The 23,631-nt window shown below is 46.0% G+C and overlaps 1 protein-coding gene across 5 annotated transcripts in view; it reads left to right on the top strand.

The window, feature by feature from the left end:
- The window catches only part of Bcar3 (BCAR3 adaptor protein, NSP family member), a 133,223-nt gene that overhangs the window by 96,060 nt on the left and 13,532 nt on the right, over positions 1-23,631 (top strand). For all 5 annotated transcript variants that reach the window (XM_004841238.4, XM_004841239.4, XM_087213144.1 and 2 more), the window contains 5 exons: positions 9,751-9,879; positions 11,818-12,260; positions 15,239-15,342; positions 16,563-17,215; positions 22,602-22,717. In XM_004841238.4, the coding sequence (XP_004841295.2) occupies positions 9,751-9,879; positions 11,818-12,260; positions 15,239-15,342; positions 16,563-17,215; positions 22,602-22,717 (1,445 nt within the window). The remainder of the gene's footprint in view (positions 1-9,750; positions 9,880-11,817; positions 12,261-15,238; positions 15,343-16,562; positions 17,216-22,601; positions 22,718-23,631) is intronic.

Here is a 23,631-nt window from a genome sequence, read left to right as displayed (position 1 = left end):
TATCCTGGAGCACATGTTGACTAAAGTCTCTGAGCCTAAGGGTGATATAAGTCTGGTGGCATTGCAGGTGACAGGTTGAAGGACTGGAAGTAGGAAATAGAGTAATCTTGAGGAGGCTACAGCAGAGGTTTCTGAAAAGTAAGCAAATCAATAAGAAATAAAATGAAATAAGAAGTAGAGTCAGGAATTTAGTCATCCACAGAAGCTGATTCTGAGGGTTTAGTGTGGGTAAGGAAGGCAGAGGAGATGCCAGTGTCCAGGAAAGGGGGAGAAGAGCAGAGGGCACGAGTTCAGTCTGAAATGGATTCTAGGAAATATCCCTACCAGGTAGCAACCCTAAGGGCTGAAGATGGAGATTTGGGGTTTGCAAAAGACTGCACTGGCCTTGTGCCTCCCAAGTCAGCCCCACCCAGTCTCTCCTGCCCCTTGAAGCTAGACTGACCCTCCAAAGCGTCTTGGGTACCTGTTGCCCTCCCAGACAGATTGTCACTGACTCATTATTTGGAGAATGAAGGTCTGACCCTGCAGCCCCCAGTTCTGGGCGCCCCTTGCTTGATCTTTGCCTTGTGCAGTAGGGATCCAGCACATCCTGGGATTAGGCCACAGGGGAGTTACTGGTTGACATAATCAGCTGTGGCCTAGAAATGTGCCCAGAACACCTCCCATCTCTTGCGCCTCTTCTCTTTGTGTGCTGACTTCATTTTTTCAGCCTACTTTGGTCCCTCTGGCAGGAACCAGGTGGAGGTGAAGCAAATTCTAGACTTCCATGTCTCATGGTGTTTTAACCAGACTGGGGTAGGGTGTCTTCTTCCAGCCAGAGCAAGGGGCCAACTGGTGATGACCAGGAAAGTGGGCTTGAGCTACCTTCTTGGAGTAAAGATGGAGCTCTCCTGCAGGATAGGGTTGGGGCAGTGTTACAGATATGTACAAGTCCACCAAAAAAATGTATCCACACTTCAGGAAAAGAAAAGCTTGTATAAATATTTTAATACTAAATTTAATGAGACATCATGAGATTAGCACAAGTTACCTCTGGCTTCTACAGTTACAAGAGGTGCTCAAAGTGGTGGCCATTGGCTTCCAGACATTTATTAGTATGGTGAACCACTGCTTGGGTAACCTTGGTTATTGAGATTGCTGCACATGCATTTTCAGTTTCTTCTCTAAGGGCTGGCAATGTAATGGGTTTTCTGTGATATGCATCCTTTAGGGTCCTCCATATGAGGGTAACATCTTCTGTTGAAAAAACATCATACTATTTTTTTTCCTGAAGTGTCTATACAATTTTTGTGTGTGTGTGGACTCTGTATATCCCTCCGCTGTCACATCTTTGCATGCTTTAGCCCTGTCCTCCTCAACCAGAACCTCCGGGCACCCTGCCCAGCCACTCTTTGTCTGCCTTAGCGTCATGCCCAGTAATTCCTCAACTTCCCTTCAAGTTTTATTCTCAAGGTCCAACCCTGATCATCCAGCATTTCTTTCTTCCTTCCCATGCCCATGAAGCTATTCCCAGAACACTCTTGGGCCATGATGCCTTTTCTCATTTTAACCCAGGAGAAAACCAAAGGACAAAGAGGTGGAGGACCTTACCCAGGCTGCAGAACTGGGAGAGCCAAGGAAAGATAGCAAAGGTAGGCAGTCTGTCCCAAAAGCTCTGGGGTGTATTGGACTATTTCTTTGTCATCTCCCCATGAGACTGTGCCCTCCTTGAGGGCAGGGACCTGGACCTTCATTCCCAGCTAGTTATCACATGCTGGGTGAATTGTTTAGTTGTAAATAGCACCTCCACAGTATTTCCCTTTCTACCATCGATTCCTGTATTGGGGGATAGCATCTTTTTTGCACAATTTAAAATCCTGTGTGAACTGAGAAGCTTTTCTTAGGACAAGGTTAGAGTAAAACATATATGAATTATAATGCACATGCCATTTTTTTCTAGTTCTGTCTCCTATGTGCAAATGAGTATCCACAGCCTTCTCTGGGGGCTTCTGCCCACACACCCCACCCTCATCACTTGCTTGGGAACACAGATCTCCTGAGCATCCAGGCCTATTGTGCCTGATTCAAAATGCAGGCTCTGACCCTCATGCAAGAGACCCTGTGTACCATTCCTCCCAGGCTGAAATGGCTTTCTCTTCCTTGGAGAGCTACTGAAACGTGAGTTTCCAAGTTCATTGAGATTCCCAGCACATTTGCAGAGCTGGCTCTGCACCTTCAGATTGTGTTTCCCAACCATCTCCTTGGCTTGGCTACTCCAGCCTGTCGAGACTAGACTTGCTGGAGTGTGTGGGAGCTGCAGACATTCCTTCCAGACTCAAAGTGACACTCATGATTTTTAGAGCTGGCCCCGCAAGCCAGCAATACACCTGGCCACAGAACTGGACCATGGGTACTGTGGCAGGCAGGCAGGCAGGGAATTCTCTAGAGAGAACTGAAGAGGCCTGTGGCATGCAGCTGCCTGGCACTCAGACAAGTGCCAGGCTCCTTTCCTTGATTGCTTTCCTCCCAAACTCCAGCCTCTCTGTGCCTCTTGCATCAGACCTTGAATATAAAGCATTTACTTTTTATAGAACCAGATTAGTTGCATCCTAATGTATATATAAAGACAATTAACATTCATGCTCTTTATCTGCCAGGGTATGTCCCGTTTAATGCTTACTAATGTCATGTAACATTGTTGTCACCACTTTGTAGATTCTACTAATGGCACTTGCCCAAGGCCACAGAGCTGTTCAGTTGTACAGTGGCCTGGGTATTGAGGTGGACAGCTGGCCCATGTTTTTAAACACTGTGTTGTAATATCTGTTAACAACAAAGTTACTATAATGCCCCAGTTAGGAAAGATACAGCTAGATTCACACTTCCATAAAAAGCATCAATGACAGTAATTTATGATTTTCTAACTAATCTTCAGTTTAGTTGGACAAGGGTGGGCCTCATCCACCTCCTACATTTGTCCCTACATCAACTGACCTACATCCCACTTTAGACCCCAATGCTAATGACCAAGACTAAGATGCAATTTTATTTTATTTTTGCTTAAATTCTTTTATTGGTACCTTTTAGGTATACAATACATTTACACTGTATTACAATACATTACATTACATTACAATACATTATCATTACAATACATTACAATATTAATGTATTACAATACATTACAATACATTATCATTGGGTGCTTGTACCTGAACATGATTTATCTTGGTTCTTATTTTTTCCCTATTCCCCTGCCCCACCTCCACCCTTCCCTATTTACAAAGACTTCGTTTCTATTTTTTCCTCTTCTCATAACTTTTCCTTTCCCTTCTTTCCTTTCCCCTTCCCCTCCCACTTCCCCTATCCCTTTGAGCCTTTTCTTCCTATTTCAAATTATCAATTATTCATTTTAATCCTTGTTTACACTTTCAGTTTCTCACACTAGAGAAACTATTTGGTATTTACACGTGTGTCCTATTTATTTCACATAAGAGTATGGCCTCAATATGCATCCATTTAGCTATAAATGTCTCTAGGTTCTCGTTCTTTATGGCTGAGTAGTACTCCATTTTACTAAAAACCACATAAGATGCACTTTTAGAAGTAGATCCATGTAATTGGATAACCCTGGTACAGGATCAAGAGATACCTAAGAGACACTTGTTATTTAATTGATATACATGGTACCTCTTTTTACTCCCTCTAAAAGAACTGTTTCCTGGTGTCTAGTGGGTCAAATTCAGGTAAAGTAAAAGTTATGGGCCCTGCCTGCATTGTGTCCCTTAGTGGTTTTGGGTGGATTTAGTCCTTGTAATGAAGCTGTAAGATCCATGGGCAGAATGTTCTTGATCCAAAGCCAAGTAGCTTCCCTTCTTCCAGAGGTTGAGCCCACAGCTGACATGAGAGGTGGCACTCAGGACAGCTGCAGCCTGTGCTATGAACAAAAACCCACTCCTGTCTCTCTTGCTCCGCCCGTTGCCCCCATCTCCTTTCCTGTCACATAAAATTGGAAAAGTAAGGAATCAGAGTTGCCTTCTAGGAATGAGGTACAAAGTCAGGGGCAAATAGAGAATCTGAGCTTGGAGAAAAAGTTTTGTCACTATATTTCATTATTAACATCAATAGCTGTGTATAAGAGATTGGGGGGTTTTTTTAGCTTTCTTGCTGGCACTTTCTGTCTGGCAGTTAGAGAACAGAACTAATTCACTTTTTGGCCCTTCTTTACCAGGGGCTCAGAGGCTCTCTTCTCAAATGAAAGGTTTATACTTTTGCACCTTTTAGCACATGATGAGTGGCTTCTTGCTGATTCCTGAGATACCTTCAAGCCATGGTTCTTATTGTCCAGATGCAATATATTTGGCTTCTTTTTAATGCTAATCTTTTCAGCAACCACATACTTTGTGACTCCAACTTTGCAAGCACTTTCTTTCTGATGAAACTGCAAACTTTCCAAATTATTTAGCTCTGGTTTTTGTTTCTGATTTTTCTGTAGATCTAGCTAAAAGCAGCCAGCCTTACTGGAATAGGTTTCAGTGATGTACTTGAATTCTCTTTATTTTCCCAAGATTGTATGTTGGGATGCTGGGGCCTGACACCTTATTCTGTTTCATTTCATGTTTAATTGTGGGCTATGCAGATAATAGCAATGTATGTAAATATTATGTGAGTAAGTATTTAACCTCTTCTACACTTCCCTGAGAAATGTAGTCCAAGGAACGGCAAGAGGATTCTTAGGGCCCTAAACGAATCAAATGAAATATAGATTAATGAAAGGCCCCTGATAGCCACACAAATGGTCTGAAGCCTTTCCTGAAAGCTGAGATACTGTGTTGCCTTAAATTGCTAGAATTTGCTTTGTAGCCAAGACCATAAAAATTAGCCTATGCCATGGATGAAATGGTTGCACTTTAGGGGAAATTTTCTGCATGGGGCACCAGAGAAGTATAAGGATGCACTGCCACCAAGAATTCAGGTAGTTTTGGGGAAGCCAACAAAATTCTATCAAATATCACAGAGACCTGGATCAGTCCTAGGAAGCCAGATCTTATTTCTGACTCCTAGGGAGCATAAATAACATTCATAAAGCTCTCAAAGCATAAAGAGACACTTTGCCAAAACTTAAGCTCACCCCTCACCAGACATGGGGTTTACATCAGAATGCTTACATTTAATGGTAGAATCACAGTTGGCAAGATCAAGATCTCATAAAATATAGGCAGTTGGGAAAATCATAAAAGTTGCATTAATGTGTGAGATTAAAACCATAAGTGAAAGTTCTAGAGGAAGCTGCCCCCTCCTAATAACCACTGTGTAATCTTGAGTAACCAGGGGTGACAACTCTGGCATCTCTTCCTCTGTTGTTTGAGAGACTTTGCCCACTGCCTTTTGGCAGTGGCCTAGGTGGAGGCTCTCAGCAGCAAACCTACTCTTCTTAAGGTATTAAAACCAGTCCTCGCTGGTTCAAAATGAAAAACCCTTTGTAATTACTTGCTCACTCTGGACCAACCTCTCCTAAATGCCTTCTCTCCCTCTCTACCCCTTCCCTTTTTAAAATACAAGTCTAGGCAATTGTGTATCCAACCTCCTACCTTTTCACAAGTTATCCAAGTGCGTAAGGGCATGTGGTTTTTGTTTTGGAAGGGTCAATCCCAATAATCTCCTTTTCCCTCCTCTATAAATCTGACCCTGCCATCCCATCTCCTGTAGCACCTTATAGCACCCTCTCTCCAGAATCTGTGGGGAAAGGCAGAGAGCAGTAGTTATAGATTTTCCATTAAGGAGTTAGGACAGAAGTAACAAGCTGGTTTTATATTGTTGGTAACAAATGTAAAACAGTATGATCTCAAAGCCTAGAATGAAAAACTATTGAATATAAAATATCTTTAAAAGTTGGTGCTGAGGATTAAATCCAGGACCTTCACCCTGAACCACATCCCTGCCCCCCTTTTTGAAACTCGATCTCACTAGGCCCCATGTTGTCACAGCTAAGCCCAAACTTGTGATTCTCCTGCCCCGGCCCCCTAGAGTGTTGGGATTACTGGAGAGAAGCTGAGCTGGTCCCAGCACCCGGAAGGAAGCTCCCCGTCTCCATCCCAGGCTCCTAGGGCAGAGAAGGTGAGCCAGTCCCAGAACCCAGAAGGAAGCTCCCCTGCTGCCATCCCAAGCTCCTAGAGCAGAGAAGGTGAGCTGCTGGGGCACCAGAAGCACCCCCCCCAACCTTGGAAATGAGAAGACACATAAACAAGTCTCAAAAACAGACTTCTGGATCACCTACAGCAACCCCAAAGGGAAATGAGATGGAACAATCTGATACTCAACCACCTGGACTCTCTGAACTGGCAACAAAAGAGGATCTGGGAAAAATGAAATCAGAAATAATTACTCAGATAACAGCAAAGATGTTGCTCATGGTGCAAGACATGATTAATAAATCTAGGAATTACTAGTGTGTACCACCACATCCAACTATAAAATGCTTTTAAAATTTTTTTTGTTAGTATGTATTTGCAGTAAGCAATTATTACATGTATTGTGGGGAGTTTGTACATGTACATAACACATCTTAATTCTTATTTTGTCCCCTTCTCCTTCCGTCCCTCACTGTTCCCTCCAATTCTTATTCCTCTTCCCTTTTGAAAAAGCTCTATTTCGATTTTTTCATCTTCTTCATCTTCTTTTAATCTCTTTTCCTTTCCTTCCTTCCCCTCTCCCTCCGCCTCTTGTTCCCTTTCCCATTTGAAAAAGTTCTCCCTATTTCCTGTTATCTACCATTTATTTTGCTCTTTATGCTTTCAATTTATCATGAAAGAGAAACCATGTGATATTTAAACTTGTGTGTCTGATTTATTTTACTTTGTGGTCTCAAGGTACAGCCATTTACTCATAAATACCTCAATTTTATCCTTCTTTATGGCAGAGTAGTGCTTCATTGTATATAAATCCCACATTTTCTTATTAATTCATTTGTTGATGGAGATATAGGCTGTTTCAAAGATTTACCTGTTTTAAATTGTGCTCCTATAAACATACATATGCATGTATCACTAATATGATGACTTTAACTCTTTTGGGAAGATGCCTAGAAGGGGACTAGCTGGGCCAAATGGAATTTCCAGTATTAGTGTTTTGAGAAATCTCCATACTTATCTCCATAATGGTTGTACTAGTTTACATAACCACCAATAGTGTAGAAGAGTTCCTTTTTCCCCTGCAGCCTCACCAGCATTTGTTACTTGACTTCTTGCTGATAACCATTCTTTATGTAGTAAGATAGTATCTCTGTGTTGTTTTAATTTGCATTTCTCTAATGGCTAGTGATGTAAAATGCTTTTTCATGAAACAATAAAACAATTTCATAACAAAATTATGAGAATAACAATAGTTAATATACTGTGTTTTGTTATCTTCAAAGTAGCTACTCAGAGTACAAAACATCTCCAAAAAAGATTCTTATAAAAAAAGAGCCAGATATTAGCACAAAACTTTCTTTTCAATGAATCAAGAGAAACTAATAGTATAAATGAAACAAATTAGCATATATATAAAAATATTTTTGAAGCAGCAGAGTAGGTAATTTGGGGAACCATCTGAACCTCTTCCCACTTCCTATTTATCTATCTTCCACTAAAATGTTTTTTTAGAAAAAGCCATAGTGTTATAACTAGTGCTGGGAAAGAGGCAGCAGAGGGGAGGAGGATTCTAGATATTGGGGCAAAGGAAGAAGAAGAATGCAAAGATAAGCAGGGGAATGGCTTTTGGGTATGAACAAACTAAATTTCAGTGAAGGATTATGTAAGACCTGCAGTATTTTTAGATCTCTACATTTTTCAGAGCTCGGACTAGAAGTGGGCCCAGGGTGTAACACAGGGACTTCAGCGAGGTATGCAGACTGCCTGTCAGTGTGGCTAATGCAGAGCTTGGCTCACAATACCAGGTAGGATGCAGTACAGCCACTTTGCTGGGAACATCCGAAATCAGGGGTGTCATGAAGCCAGAGCACACAGGCCTGGGTTGGCCCCTCAGTTATCAGGGCCAAACTTCCTTTGAGCCTTCTGCACTACCATTCCTAGGCTGTGCCTTCCTCCTTATGGTCCAGGGAGTCATTGAGGTTCCAGCTGTCAAATCTCACCTCAGAAATCCCAACTCAGCAGTTTACCCCTGTGTGATGACAGTCATGTGACTACGTCTTCCTGTGAAAGATTGAAGAAGGCCATGTTTCAGCTGAATGGCAGTGTGTGCATTTGAAGCCCCCACAAGAAGGAGTCAGATAATCTGAGAAAAGTCACAGAAGTTCCTCATGGTGGGATGTGTTCCAGCAGTGACTACTGTGTTCAGTGCTGCTTTAGCACGACGGGGAAAAGGTAGATGGGTTCTGTACTCATGAAGCTGACAGCTTAGTGGGAGTCAAGACAGGCTATAAGTGGCATCAGTTGACAACCTGCCTTGTCTACTCAAGTCTTCAGATGCAACTGTAATCATTAATGACAGGAACAGACGGTGTCAGACATCGCCGTGTGCAGCCTAGACATCATGGACATCTCTTTGATACAAATTCCATTCCTCAACCCTCTTCACCTCCTGCCCAGAGAACGAGGGCTGGGAAGAGGAGGAGGAGAAGGGAACAGGGAGCTGGAGGAGGCCCACCCTGAATCAGCCTGAGACCAACACCCCTTCAGGGCCACATGCACAGAAGACTAAAGAGTAAATGTCGGGCCAGAAGGTCCCAAGTCTGTTTTTCTGTTTCTTGGTGGAGAAGGGTTTGCAGGTCTCTCCTTGGAGAGGCACAAAGCAGTATGGTGAGAAATCGGGCATTTGTAGGGCAAGCTTGGAGAACTTGGAAAAACACAGGGACAGTGCCTTTCCCTTCTCAGGTGTCCTTCAAGGGGGTAGTTCAAGCCTGGTTTCACTGGGAACCAGATGCATGTTCGAGTTCAGACCGAACAGTTAAGTGGGCGTGGTTCTAAATGAACCTGGGAGACAATGTCACCCACCCAGCACCCCTGCCACAGCTGTCATGCAGTGCCCTCAGACCATCTGAGGCAAAGCACCAGTTTTTTGTTCTAAGTTTCTATTTCCAGTCAATCATGAAAATAAAATAGTGTATTAGAAAAATTAAAGTTATACAACATATAAACAAACCAAGAACTACTATTGATTCAAGAAACATAAAGTTGCTCTAAATGCTTTAGAAGTTCTGATTCTTGAACTTAAGCTTGCCTGGAGCAAAGAATTCAGGGCCATGCTTACTGATTCCAAAGACTGCACTTCGGGCCTCACTGCCCAGAGCCAGGGACCATGGCCAATCAGGAACTACTGTCCTTCCCAGTTCCCTGTTAGGGTAATTCAGGAGAAGAATGAAAAGCTCCCCTGGCCTAGCTGCCCCTCAGTGTCCCCTACAGTTACATCTCTCTGGTTCCCCCTACCCAGCTCACTGTTGCTTGAATAGACTTTTCTACCATAGCCCATGTGCAGGGGAAAATGTCATCAGGTACCCACAACTGGAGGAGGGCAAAGTCCAGCCACTTGTAATCTTTTTTTTTGATTGGTACTGGGGATTGAACTCAGGACCTTGCACTTGTGAGGCAGGCATGGCGCCACTGAGCTGAATCTCTGGCCCTAGCCACCTCTAATCTTGATGCAGGTATTGCTAGCCAAGTGCAGCCATGAGCACACCCGATTTGCTTAGCTCAGCAAGGTGAGCACTGTCTCTGGGTGGCACGCCCGGCCCAGCCCAAGCAGGGTGAGGTCACTGTGGACTCTGTGTTGCAGTTCTCCAAGGAGAGGCACGTCATGGACAGGACCCCTGACAGGCTGAAGAAGGAGCTGGAGGAAGAGCTACTGCTGAACAGTGAGGACCTGCGCAGCCACGCCTGGTACCATGGCCGCATCCCCCGACAGGTACTGTTTCCCTGCACAGCACACCCAGTTGTCCTCGGGCCATGTCAGATTGATGGTCCTGTAGGGCCCTGTTCCAAGGTCACATGGGAGCGAGCCCCTGATTGCCCAAAAGTCAACATTATAAAGTGACTCAGACCCACTCCAAGGACACCTTGGGAAGAGTGAATGTCAGGAACCCAGAGTGCAGTTCCACCTGCCAAATAGGTGGATGCAGGAAACTCTGGTGTCCTGAGGTCTGCAGATAATTCGGCAGGAGGCCATAGCCACAGAGCCAGTAACCTGAGGAAGTCCGAGGTTGGGCTGTGGTTCACACAATTGAGCTCTTGGCCAGCTGCCACAGCAGCCTCCTGCCACTTGAAACCCACCTGCTTTTTAAGGTAATAGGGCAGGTGGCACAGGCTGACAAGGCCACCTCTGTCCTACTGGGCCAGCAATTGTTCACTCTCCCCATCCCTTCCTTACCTGGTCCCATGACAATCCAGAGATGGAGTCTGTGTGACCACAGACTTGTGGCTTAGAAGATACTTTGTGTGATTGTCATTTAGATGATTGCCATGAATCATGCTTTTATTTAATGATATAAAAATCGAAAAATAGACTAAGTGTGCAGAATTGAGGTATAGAATTTCCCTTGGGTTTTGTAAATCTGATCTGGCCATTCATTAACCAAGGACAACATGATAGGAAATGAGTAGATGGGGTAGAAGGGAAGGTATCATGTGATAAATTATTTTTTAGTGTAGCAGAGTTCTCAGCACTATCAAAGAAATAATTCTTATTGTAACTTTTTTAAAGCTTAAAATTGATTGAAGAAATTATAGATAACAAAATGAAGAAAATTAAACTCTCATCCATAATTGTCTGTCTCAAAGATAACCACTATGAACATTTTTATATTTATGCTCCCAGAGTTTTTCAATCAAGCAGATGGTACTGCATATACCTTCTGCAGTCCACTTTCTTCACTTACTGCTATGTCCTGAGAATTCTCACCTGCTGTAAAATACTATGCTGCACTAGACTATATTGTGTGTACGTCTGTTGTACACACATATGACAATTTATTGGACACTTAGAGTGTTCCTAGCACTCTGACCAAAAACCTTTAAGATAAATACTATGTTCATACCTATAATTATTTCCACAGGCTCAATCTTAAGGGATGGAATTTTTGTGTGAAAACATATTTTTAAAGAAAAGCTGTAATTTTAAGGTAACCATGGTAGCATACTAATCTAAGCTAACAGAAATATACCATTGATTGAATGTTGGAATATCCCAGAAAAATTTTCAAAGTTTATTAAACTGATAACTGTAACCATGAGCCTTCTCCTTACTGTGATCATAAAATCTGTTTGCCATTTGCTGTGAGTGTAAATTTTCAGTGATAGATCATGCCAGACCGGATAACTGAACATTGTAACAAGAATAATGATAGTTATTAGCCAACATTTTATCCCTTTGAATCTTTATAAAGCACTCAATAGGTAATAATATTATCCCCATTTTATAGATGATGGAACTGAACCACAAAGATATGTAACTTGTCCAGTCACACAACGAAACAGAATGTGAACCCAGGCTGTTGGGCTACAGAAAAACCAAGCTACATAAACTTTTCACCTTTTGCTATAAGAATAAGCATAATCATAATCATCATCATCATATTTAACGATTTTTGAGCATCTTATGCTTTGCATATGTTACACATGCAAACATACACTCTTATAAAAACTTTATGAGACGAGAGACCCAACCTGACTTTTTCTAGGCACACAGAACAGGATCAGTAAATAGCTCTCCAGTTTGGCATGTGACAAACTTAAGAGCCAATTGGGGATGTGAAAGCATGTAGCACTGTCTTCTGTTGATCCAGAAGCTCCTAAAAGGACCTAAGTTTGCCTTTCCTACTCCTCCTCACTCATTGTTTGTCCACAGTTGTCAGAAAACCTTGTGCAGCGTGATGGTGACTTCCTGGTTCGAGACTCTCTATCCAGCCCTGGAAACTTTGTCCTGACCTGTCAGTGGAAGAACCTCGCTCAGCACTTCAAGATCCACCGCACGGTTCTGCGGCTCAGCGAGGCCTACAGCCGCGTGCAGTACCAGTTTGAGATGGAGAGCTTCGACTCCATCCCCGGCCTGGTGCGCTGCTACGTGGGCAACCGCCGGCCGATCTCACAGCAGAGTGGCGCCATCATCTTCCAGCCCATCAACAGGACGGTGCCCCTGCGGTACCTGGAAGAGCATTATGGCACCTCCCCAGGCTGGGCACAGGAGGGCACCCTCGCTGAGGGAAGAGCAGACCTGGCCAAGAGGCTGAGCCTCACTGTGGGCAGTGTCCAGGCCCGGGAGCAGAGCTTGCCCAGGGGAAACCTCCTCAGGTGGGTCGGGGCCTCCTCGAGGTGGCAGGGTCCAAGCAGCATTCAGGGGGTACCCAGCTGGCTAGGCAGATAAGGATGAGCAATAAAGATGGTGCTAAGAATGCACACTGTTAGTGAAAGAGCTGTCACCAGCAGTGAATAAGGTCTCAGTTGAGCTGCATCAAAAGTAAACGGTATCCAGGCATGGCGTAATCCTAGCACTCTGGGAGGCTGAGGCAGGAAGGTGGAAAAATTTGAGCCTAGCCTGGGTAACTTAGCAACTTAGACCCTGTCTCAAAAAAAGAAAAAGAGCTGAAGATGTAGTTCAGTGTGAAGGCCCTGGGTTCAATCCCTAGTACTGAAGGAAAAAAAAAAGGCAAATGGTGCAGGAGCTGAGGGATAGGAGAAGCCAGGATGGTGGGGAGGTTTGTGGAGGAGCAGGAGGAAGGATTTGGCAAGCCTAAAAGCTGGCGGAGTCTGGGTAGATGTTACAAGGGGCAGGTTGCCCAGGCAAGGAGCACAGCACAAGTGTGGGACAGGAAAGGGCAGGAGGAACCCGAGAATCACTTTGGGCTAGAGTAGAGGGTCCATGGGAGGTGGAGTGGGTGTGGAGAGGAGCCCCAGGCAGGTCCAGCACCAGAGTTGGGCTAAGGACTCAGATTCAGGATTGGTCCATTTGGAAAGGGTGTTTGACTCACTGAGAACAGTTGAGATTTCAAGGGTAGGAGATGTGTAGCACATAGAGACTGCAGTCTGAACCTCAGGGAACAGGGGAGAGAAGGGTTCAGAGAAGTGGGCAGAAAACCAGGGCCCCAAAACATCCCTGAGCGAGGCACCCTGTGTTTTGTGGAGCCAAACATTCATGTGCATGTAGAGCAACTGTGCCGGGAGAGGGAGGAGGGAAGAGGCTGGGGTGTAGAGCAGCGAGCAGTGCAGGCCTGTAGTAACGCAGCAGCCCTACTCCTGTGCATAGCTTCTGAGCGTCTTGCGTAAACCAACATGTTCTATTCCACTTACTGGCTTTCTGTCAGAACCAGAAGAAAATGTCATAAACTGTACTTTCTATGCAGCAAAAACTTAGAAGCAAAATACAGAACTCTGTGAGTATACAAATTATAGCTATGCACTACTGGGAGGCTCTGGGACATGTTAGCATCTGGCTGTGACCTGTGGCTCCAGCACTGGCTCCATGGTGAGCAGCTGTGTAACCCCAGGCAAGTCGCTTAACTTCTCTGGGCCTCCCTTTCTTGTTCTGGAAGGATGGGGCTTGTGATGTTGAAATGGCTTAAGATATGCAGAGCTCTCTGTGAAGGCACATAGTAATTGCTAGGCAAGTGCTAATAATCCTAGTGATGATTATTAAGTGCAAGGGAGTGAGAAGGCCCAGCTCAGGGAAGTTGCTGGCCAGTGGACAAGAACAGATACTCAGAAATCTTCACTTTTTCAGTAAGGTTGGGCTTGAGATTCCCTAAAATGTAAAAGGGGTCCCCTTTCTTATGGTCCTTTTGGCAGTAAGCATTCGCTACTCAACCACTGAAGCAAGGAGTTAATGTTATGAACAGAGTGAGAATTTATCTGGCAACATAGCAGCAACACTGCTCAAGAGGGTGCTGGGAGGAGCTTCCCGGTCTGCCCTGATACTGGTTTTAATCCATTTTTTTTTAAAGATAAGAAATGAAAGAAAGACAGAGTCTAGGTTGAGGAGCAAGCCTAACAGAGGCACATTCTAAAATTGCCCTTTGGAATGCAGAGCCTTCGGTACTAATTCACCCAGGTAGCAGGCCTGGCACATATGAAGTTGGGAGTGGCTGGGCCAAACATGAAAGGTGGCCCGATGGCCTGTTGCCCTGCCCTGCTGCACTTCAACAGCTCCCCCACGTCAGCTTTGGCCCCATGCCACCTGCTTTGACGTTGGACCCACTGGTTGGCTGGCAGCTGGCCAGATGCCCGAGGCAAAGGTGTGCGAGCTTAGCCAGGTAGCTTTCTGCCTGGCTCTGTCAGCCCCTGGAGTCTGACTAACTGATCACTGTGGATTCTGCTTAAATATCACTTCTCAGAAGCAGTCTCCTTTGGAATTTGCCCTTTGACTTGCCTTATCTCTGAAGGGCTCTGGACTTTCTCTGTTGCTGGGAATTTGGGGTTGTTTGTTTGATGCTTGCAAAGGTAGGAGAGAACTTTGAAGTTTCTGTACTGTAAGAGTGTTTATGCTGATGTGATGGGAGGGCCAGTTGATGTTCATTCCATTTTGGCTGGTGCAGTGCCTTTTTCCTCTAATAGGAGTCTCCACTGTTTGGTGCTAATTAGAGAAATTCCCAGTTTGACTCAGAAAAGGACAGAAGGAATGAAAGCTAATGTTTTAAAAGTAACCTTCCACCTTTTTGCTGTGCCTCCTGGTTGCTGCTTGGTGACCTTGCTAATGGCTCCCCCCACCTCCAGTAGGAGGAAGAAGTCTGTGTGTCCCCACCCTCACCCCAGACAGCCAGAAGGATGGGTAAAACCACCTCCCTGGCAGCCCTGCAGATTGCTTCAGGGATGCTGAGATATGCAGTGAAATGGAAAGTGCTCATAGCTTCCTTCCAGCCGACAGTGAAGCATTGTGGAAAACGCATGTTAGTTAAACAAGTCATTCCCCCAGAGTCTGAAAAGTAATTTTAGGCTCTGTTAAAAGTACACATTCCAGTTCATCAGATTTTCCCCAGAGTACCATGAAACTTTTACCCTGCTCTGTTCAACAGGATAGAAGGACTCAGAGGAGGCATCCTAGGACATAGTTGCCTTGGGGACATGGGATGGTGCCCTTGGCACAGTCGTATTTATAATAATCGCCCTATCAGTAGTAATTCCTCCTCCCTGGACATTCCTTTACTGTTAGGGTATGTGGAATGCTCCCATTTTCAGCAGTTTTCTTTTTTCTTTTTTTTTTTTAAACTTTCCATGACGTTGCCTAAAGGTTTTATAACTTAATGACATGTTTCTGCCCTGTTTTTCTTTGGCTTCAGGAACAGAGAGAAGAGCGGCAGCCAGCCAGCCTGCCTGGATCACACGCAGGACAGGAGGACTGCAGCTCTCAAAGCCCATCAGTCAGAAAGTCACCTGCCAATTGGTACGTCTTTGGGGGTTTTCAGGGAAGAGGGTGGCAGTATAACCCTGACATCTTCAGGCTATTCCCCTGTTCCTTCTAGTCACCTAGCCAAGGCTCCATGCCTGCAGCATAGGAGAGACTGTAGATGGTTTCAAAGCACTGAGCTGGATGCTTTTTGAGTTCAGGCCTTCAAGGTGGGTACGATTGTCCCCATTTTACATCTGAGAAAACTGAGGCATAGAGAAGTAAAATAATTTGTCCAGAGTTGTCTAGCATTAAAGCCAGGTTTTTCACTTTTTTTTTTTGTACTGAGGATTGAACTCGGGACCTCGCACTTTCGAGGCAGGCGGTGGCAGCACTGAGCTAAATCCCCGGCCCCTTACTTTTTTTTTTTTTACTGGAGTCTCACCATGTTGCCAGGCTGGTCTTGAACTCCTGGGTTCAAGTGATCCTTCTTCCTCCATCTTCTGAGTAGCTGGGACTACAGGCACAGCTGCACACAGCTTGAAGCCAGGTTTTCTGATTCTAAGTCCATTCTACAACTGGTGGTCTTCGTGACAAATAAGCTGACTCCCTTGGTCCTCTCCGCAGGCAGAGTATGGGTGGGTTGATCCCGGTGGAGCAGCTGTCCAAAGATCTCTTTTCTTCTTTCATGACCAGAAGAGGGAGTGATAAGGTGTGGGGTATGGGGAAGCCTCACAAGCAGTTACATTGGTAGGATATGGGATTATTTTTTGCTCTTTTCATAAGTGACTTCCTGGGACGACAAAGTGATTTTCTCAATGCCCCTTTGTGAACCACTCTGTGTGAGTTTCCTCAGTGTCTTTGTTTCTCTCCCCTGTGCCTCTAGCTCTCCCATTCCACCCTGGCTTCAAGAGTAACTCAGGGCCCTTGCTGCTGTGTAGCTAAAGACATATGTTTCTTCAGGCAGGATTACACAATCACTGACCTCCAAGCTCAGTGCATTTTCCTGTTCTAACCTCTGAGGCCATAACATGACGCTGTGGCTGTCAGCAGTCAGTCCCTGGAACTTCAAATTGGCCAGAAGTGTGGGGTGGCACCGGCCTAGCCCTCACACTGTTCTAGACTGCTCTAAACTAGGCTTGGGACCCTTATACTGCGTTAGAGAAATGCACATTGAAATCCCAGGGCATGGAGCAAGGGCTGGAGAGCTGTTACTGCAGTTTTGTTTGTTTTCTATTCTCCAGACAGCTGAGATTTCTCTGACCTTCTCCTCACAGGCTGTAAGCTGCCCCCTCAATCACCGGGTATGGACTCAAACCCCTGCCCAAACTCACCCGTTTTCAGGACAGGAAGTGAGCCTACACTGAGCCCAGCAGTCATTCGCAGGGTCTCCTCGAACACGAAGGCGGGTGAGGCGCTGCGGGGATCAGACAGCCAGCTGTGTCCCAAGCCACCCCCCAAGCCCTGCAAGGTGCCCTTCCTCAACACTCCTGCCTCTCCAGCTTCCTGGCTCAACTCGGAGGCCAACTACTGTGAACTGAACCCAGCCTTTGGTGCAGGCTATGACAGAGGAGCAAAGCTGCCCTCATGCGCCCAGGGCAGTCATGCAGAACTGCTGACAGCCAAGCAGAACGGGGCAGCAGGTCCCCGGAACTCTGGCACGAACTACTTGATTCTTGATGGGGACAACGGGGCCAGACCTTGGGAACTGCCGGCAGTACAGATGGATGAGGGGAAGGAGGACAAATGCAAGTTTGTGAGGCCCCTCCTGGAGACTGTGTCCTCATTCAGGCCCAATGACTTTGAGTCAAAGCTCTTTCCTGCAGAGAACAAGCCCCTGGACACAGCTATGCTGAAACGGGCAAAAGAACTGTTCGTTAACAGCAACCCCAAGGTCATCGCCCAGCACATGCTGAGCATAGACTGTAAGGTAAGTGTGAGGCCAGCAGCCAAGCTGCTCCTGGCTTTTGGAAGGTTTGTAACAGAGCTTTTTGGGCCTTGCTCTGTCTGCTGGTCAAATGCTCTGCTCCTAAGAAACGTCTGAAGATAACAAGGGTGTGGGGATTTATTTATGGGGTAGGAACCACAGTCCAGACAACCTTTGGCCAGGCAGGAAGCTTATAAACTTCACCTGGGACAGAAGTAGGGCAAGGCCCCCCACCCTTGCTAGTGACAGGACTTGCTGCAGAATCTACCTTTCTCCCACTTGGTGTTTAGTTCAATTCTCCCCTGGGCTCAACCTCATTAGGATGGCAAAGCCAAAGGAGAATGGATTGAGATGAAAATGTAGTTTCTGGAAGAGCAGAGCCATGATTATTTTTATTTTGTTATATATTCTATATATTTTGTTACTGAAGTGATCTCTAAAATAAATAAACTTGCTGGGCATGGTGACACATGCCTGTAATCCCAGCACTCACTGAGGCAGGAGGATCACAAGTTCAAAGCCAGCCTGGGCTACAAGTGAGGCTTTGTCTCAAAAAAATGAACAATTTTTTGAGCACTGAACATAGGACCTCACACGTGTTAGACCAGTGCTGTACTGTTAAACTATATACCTAACCCATCAATAAATATTTTTACTTTGATTTTTGGTGGGTACAGTGGCATGCACATGTAGTTTGAGTACTCAGGAGTTTGAGACCTACCCGGGCAGCATAACAAGACTCTGTCTCAAAAGGAAAATAAAAAACTACCCTGACTTTTTTATTTTTACAGTAATTGGTTGATATAGAGAGAGTTAAAATCACACAAAATCCAGTTTCCTGCTGATCACCATTGACAATGCTTGGTGTTACACTATTATCTCCTCTGCAAATGGAGACATATAAATAATGCACAAATTACATTTTGCTTTGTTTTGTTTACTACTTTGGGGATTGAACCCAGGCCTTGAACATACCAGGCAAGTACTTTACAACAGCTATGTCCCCATCCCTTTTTTATTTTTGAGACAGGGTCTCCCTAAGTTGCCTATGCTGGGCTCAAACTTGTGACCCTCCTGCCTCAGCCTTCTGAGCAGCTAGGATTACAGCTGTGCACCACCATGACTAGCTGCTTGATGTTTGTTTGCATGCAGATGGCACTGGACTGTACATACTAATCCAAACCCAGAGTCCTTCATTGAACAGCATGTTATGATTGTCTTTGACTAAATTCAGCTGTTTGTATGAGCATGGTTTTTGATAGGAATCATTTCTTTCAGGTGCAGGGGCTTTTGCGCATAGGTGGTCTCAAGGCATCTTCTTCCCTCAGAGAGATGTTTCTCAACAACAGGTGTCTTTGGCTGGCCTGGGCTCAGCTCACCCCACTTCCATCTAAAGCAGCTGATCTCTGGTCATTTGATTGACAGATGAGGCCAGAGTAAGATTTAAAGCCCCTTTCTCATATGAAGCTTTTTTTCATTCATAGCTCTGGGAGGCAATTAACGTCAGATGTCAGGGTTTAAGAACTGGATTTTCCTTCCTGAGTCAGGACCATGGCTGGAAATCCAGTCTCTGAGCACTCCTCCAGGGAGCTCTGAAGCAAAGTAAGGGCCCCTGAAACAGCCTCAAGGACCAAGTCGTCCCTTGTTGTCCTGGCCCTTGAGGGAGACCTTGGTAAGCAGTGACCCTCATTGTTCAAGCCTGGGAGGTGGTCCATGCTGGGTGGATGGGCAGGGAGTCCCGTGATAGGGAAGCCCTGATGACAGAGCCAGGAAGGCCTACTCTAGAAGAACAAGCCTTGTTGACTCCACTGGCTGTGTGTCCTTGGGCATCGCACACGTGGCCAGGTAATTTGCAGTGTTAAATTCTGACCTCTCTTTAAACCTGTTTGGAGGTGGGAGAACTGAAGATTTCTGTTCTGTATGTCAGTCCCACCGAGCTCTGGATCTGAGAGCAGAACCATACCACCCGGCCAGGAGTGAGATTCTAGCCTGGCATGTACCTGCTGGGTTCTCCACAGAGGAAGCTCCTTGTAGAAATGTGGGCTTGGGTTGAGAGAACAGCTCAACTCCCAGAGGGATTGAATGCTGTGGCCTCAGGACTTGATGATACTGTATAAGGAAGGGGAGATGCCTGCCCACTACTTTGCAGGAGATCTGGAACCTTCCCACCTCCTTTGACAGTCTTGGAACTAGGGCCTAAGTCTGTTCTCAGTTGAGAAACATGGTCCACCCTCTTTCTTGCTCTAATGCATTTTGTCCTCTTGGTGGAACCCACTGCCGTATCTGCCTTCAAGAGTTCCAAAAGAGGAGCTACATGGAGTCCCTGGACATTGAGGAGCCAGTCTAGTCTCTGGCCCCTACCTCCCACCGCAGCCCTGTGGCAGAGCTATGATCAGTCCTCTTCTTTCCCTCTTCCAGATCTATTTCCTTGTTCTCTTCCTGGAACTACCAGGCACAGTGTCTCTAAGAAGGAAATTGTTCCCCACCCCAAATGTAGTGGCAGCCAGACAAGGCCACCCATTGAACCAAGAGCAGGCACTGGGGAGCATCTGGAGCCCACATGCTGTTTTCCACCAGTGCTCACAGCCCAGGGACTGATGCCCAGAAAGCCATCAGGAGGCCTGACCACCATGGAGGCCACCTGCCCAGCAGTGTCCAACGCCCACCTCCCAGGGCCCCTCACACCCTCCAAAATGGGTACTGCACTGCCCTTGCCTCACCCCTGTCTGCTACACAGCCATTCTCCCATCTGTGTGTCTTCGCCCCTAGAAGTGAGGCCCGGAAGTGAAGAATCTGGCCTCTGAGTGATGGAGTTTGAATCCCACCTCTGGATGGTTCTTTCTCTCCTCCTCTGTACCTAGGTGGTCAGAGAAAACTGAGATAATGTAAAGCCCTGGGTACTTTGCCTGGTCCAGAGTGAGCACTAAGTGCTTATCAGTGTTATGTATTCAGCATTGATTGAGCACCTACTATATGCCAGGGTAGCTCAAGGACTCTGTCCTGCCTCTGGCAGGGACAAGGTGGGAAAGGACAGTGACATAGGAACTTGAACCGAAACCCAGGTGGGAAGCATTCTGCTGGGAAGGCAGAGGAGCTGGAGCCCTCTGGGCAGGACCTTGAACTAGGGCTGAGGGACTAGAGATAGGGATGGTCTGAGATGAGTCTGGAAAGCTGAGGAGTTGCCAGATGAATGCAAAGTGCATCTCACAGGAAGGGATATTTGCAGGGGCTCAATAACAAAAGCCACGAGGAGAGGCTGTTTACAAAGGATTCACTTGATGTTTCAGCCTGAATCTGTTCTCAACTGAAGAAAATTTGGTTAAAGAAGATGGGATGGGGTAGGAAGGGGAGGGCCTGATGGGTCTTCTCTATAGTGTTTCTGTCTTGACTTCTGGGCTCATACCAGGTTCCTGCCTTCAAAACACTTTACTGTCTTGTGAGGAAGACACACCCACGAGTATGTAGGTGTGGGTCTGGATCCTCTGCATTGGGGGGAGCAGGGCCAGTGAACAGAGCCTGCATCTCATCGCATTTTAGAAGGTCTGTGGCAGCTGGGAGGACAGCCAGGCCAGGTCCCATCAAGCCTCCCCTGGGTCAGTGCAGCAGCCTCCAAGGTGGTAGGATGAGGAGGAATGAGCAGAGTTCTGAATCTGACAGGGGTAGGATAGCTAAGGCTAGAAGGGCAGAGGGAGGCTGGGGCATGAGCGTTTATGCTGCCCTGCTGGGTCCAGCCCACAGTAAGGGACCCTCTATACTATAAAGGGTCCTCTTCCTCTGCATTTGGGGACCTAACCTAAGCCCTATAGTGTGGACTCAAGATTCTCTTGTCCTGGAGCTCAGCCAGGGGAATCCAGAGTGGCCTTAAGAAAGAAACTAGGGATGGCATATTTACCCTGAAGACAGAGGAGAGGCCTCTCTCTCTTTCAGAGTAGGGATCTCAGAATGCCTGCTAACCACATGGAATCACTGACAAGCCTTTCAGTCTCATTACAGAGTGTGTGTGGGTTGGAGGGCACCCCGGAGGCATGGGGTTTAGAGCCTCTGATGGGACAGCTGTCTAAACAAGTGAGGAAGTATGTGGAGAGTGTATCAAGGTTGCCTTGCCAGGGTCAAGGTGCAAATCTCTTTCCCGAGATCCAGCCAGAATTCTTCCCATTTCCATATGACCATTGCTTCACAACTTATACATTCACATAGCTTCTGGGGGCCCTAAGGTCATCTGAATCCTTTTCCCAGTCCTTGAGGAAGGTGAACTAACTTACCAGTTGTGTTAAACAAGGGGAAACCAAGGCCTGAAGAACAGAAGTGAGAACACATTATGAATTCCACATCCTGTTCTAGGGTTTACCACAGGGCAGCTAATTCCACAGCCTCATCCCCAGGGATACTGGTGGTTCCTTGCTCAACCACAGAAGTTAAGGGTCAGGGTTAATAATATTGGCCCAATTTCTAGATGTTTTTGTGGCCTATTATGAAGACATCTGCACTACTCATATGCCTAGGATAATTATGGTCCAGGGCAAGTCCACAGATGGAAGAGAGGAATTGTCCCATGCCTGCTGTGTCCAGGCCCGAGTAGACCTGTTGTATCTGCTAGTTGCACTGTCATTACATCATTGTGTAGTGAACAGTAGTAGCCCTGTTACAGAGATGCACTGGTACAGTTCTAACATCCCAGTGTAACATGTAATTACTATAAATGGCCAACTAATGCCTGAGTTCAATAAACTGTGATTACATATTAGAATTGAGAAAGGGTGGGAGCAGGCTTGGACAAAGATTTCCTTTAAGGAAAACCTTTTAGGAAGAGATGGGATATGTTTGAGACATTGGGTTTCAAAACATTATACATGTTTTTAATAGTTTCCAGACATAGAGTGCATTTATTGCACCCAAGAGAGACATAATTAAGGGTAATAGCAGCCAGCCATGGCTGTTAAGTGAGAACATGAATGGCAAAGCCCATAGCAGAAAGGAGCTTGGACAGGATTCTGCTTCTCCACTGCAGGGGATGGCAGCTCTGCACAAACACACAGCCCTGCTGCTGGCAGCAAAACATCGCAGCAGGATCTAGCCTGTATCAGACAGAAGCTCAGCGAACTAGAGTGTTCTCTGGCTAAGCAGGAACACATACCAGATCTCTACAGAACCACTTAGATGATGTTCCCCCAATCTTTCCTTTCCCCCTGAATTTTATATTCTAGTATGTGTATTAAAATGTCACAAATATCATATAAGAACCATACTTTCGGGTGCTGCAGCTCATAAAGAGATACAAGTAAAGTGCATCCCCAGCATCCCAGTTTACAGTGCTGCTTTTCACATGCTGAATCTGTGCTATGGCCAGCCCACTTGCTGATCTAGTGAATTTCAACTTCACTCCTGGCAGGTTGCTAGGATACTTGAGGTCTCGGAAGAGATGCGAAGGAACATGGGTGTGAGCTCAGGGCTGGAGCTCATTACCTTGCCTCATGGACACCAGCTGCGCCTGGACATAATCGAAAGGTGAGCAGTGCTCTCCTCCGAATTTCCCACCCTCTTTAACTCCTTGCAGGTTTCATCGGATGGAAGGAGCAGCACTAGCCCTGACTGCCTCAGAGTCACGTCACTCCAGCTTGTGGCCCCAGGTGACTCTTCTCAGAAGGCTGAACTGAGAATTCCTGGAGATGCACAAAGAGATAATATAGCACAAATCAGGGACAAAGAACACCTTCCTGGCCCTGTTCCCAGAGTGGATGGATGGAGAGAGGAGCCCTGTGAGTGGCTCACAGGCATTACACATGCAGCCAGCCTGGGCCTATGGGCCCTGCTGGGGCTATGGGCCCTGCTGGGGCTACGGAGACATCTTCCTGCTCCTCCAGAGCCTCCAGCCTCACCTCAGAAGCTGTGGTGCCTTTGTCTCTGTGGAGTTTAAGGTTGCTTGGGGAATTAGGTGGGAATTGGTAGGTGTTGAGAACAAATTCTCAACATTTTCTTTGAGAGGTGAACAAAAGGAGGGTCAGGGGTCAGGATGATGGCACTCAGCCCTGCCCCCCCCCCCAGCCTCCAAAGTGTCTCTGCTGTCCTCATGAAAAGTCAGGATCCTGAGTGCCCACTAAAGTGCACATGCATGAACATGGATTTTTAGAAATTAGACATGCACAGTGAGGCACATTTTTAGGAAAAGAAGTGTGAGAGTAGATTTCCCTATTTATCTCAAAAGCCAGCCTTTTTGACACATTAAAAAAAACCTGACTTGGGCAAGACTGTCTTATTAAATTTTCTGTTTATACAACAAATATCGCAGTGGCCATGACTGACTACCCATGGCTTTCCATGATGCTCTTGGTCACAGCCCTGTCCAGTTCAAATATCTGCACTGGCCATTATGTTAGCCACTACCACCTGTGGCTACTGGGTACCTGAAACATGGCTACTGA

This window comes from Heterocephalus glaber, unplaced genomic scaffold (genome assembly GCF_053883595.1).
Source record: "Heterocephalus glaber isolate CG9 unplaced genomic scaffold, H.glaber_assembly_v1.0 deba00001442, whole genome shotgun sequence".
Classification (NCBI taxonomy): Eukaryota; Metazoa; Chordata; class Mammalia; order Rodentia; family Bathyergidae; genus Heterocephalus; species Heterocephalus glaber.
The sequence above is the reverse complement of the archived record's forward strand: the minus strand, read 5'-3'. Positions and strand labels throughout refer to the sequence as shown.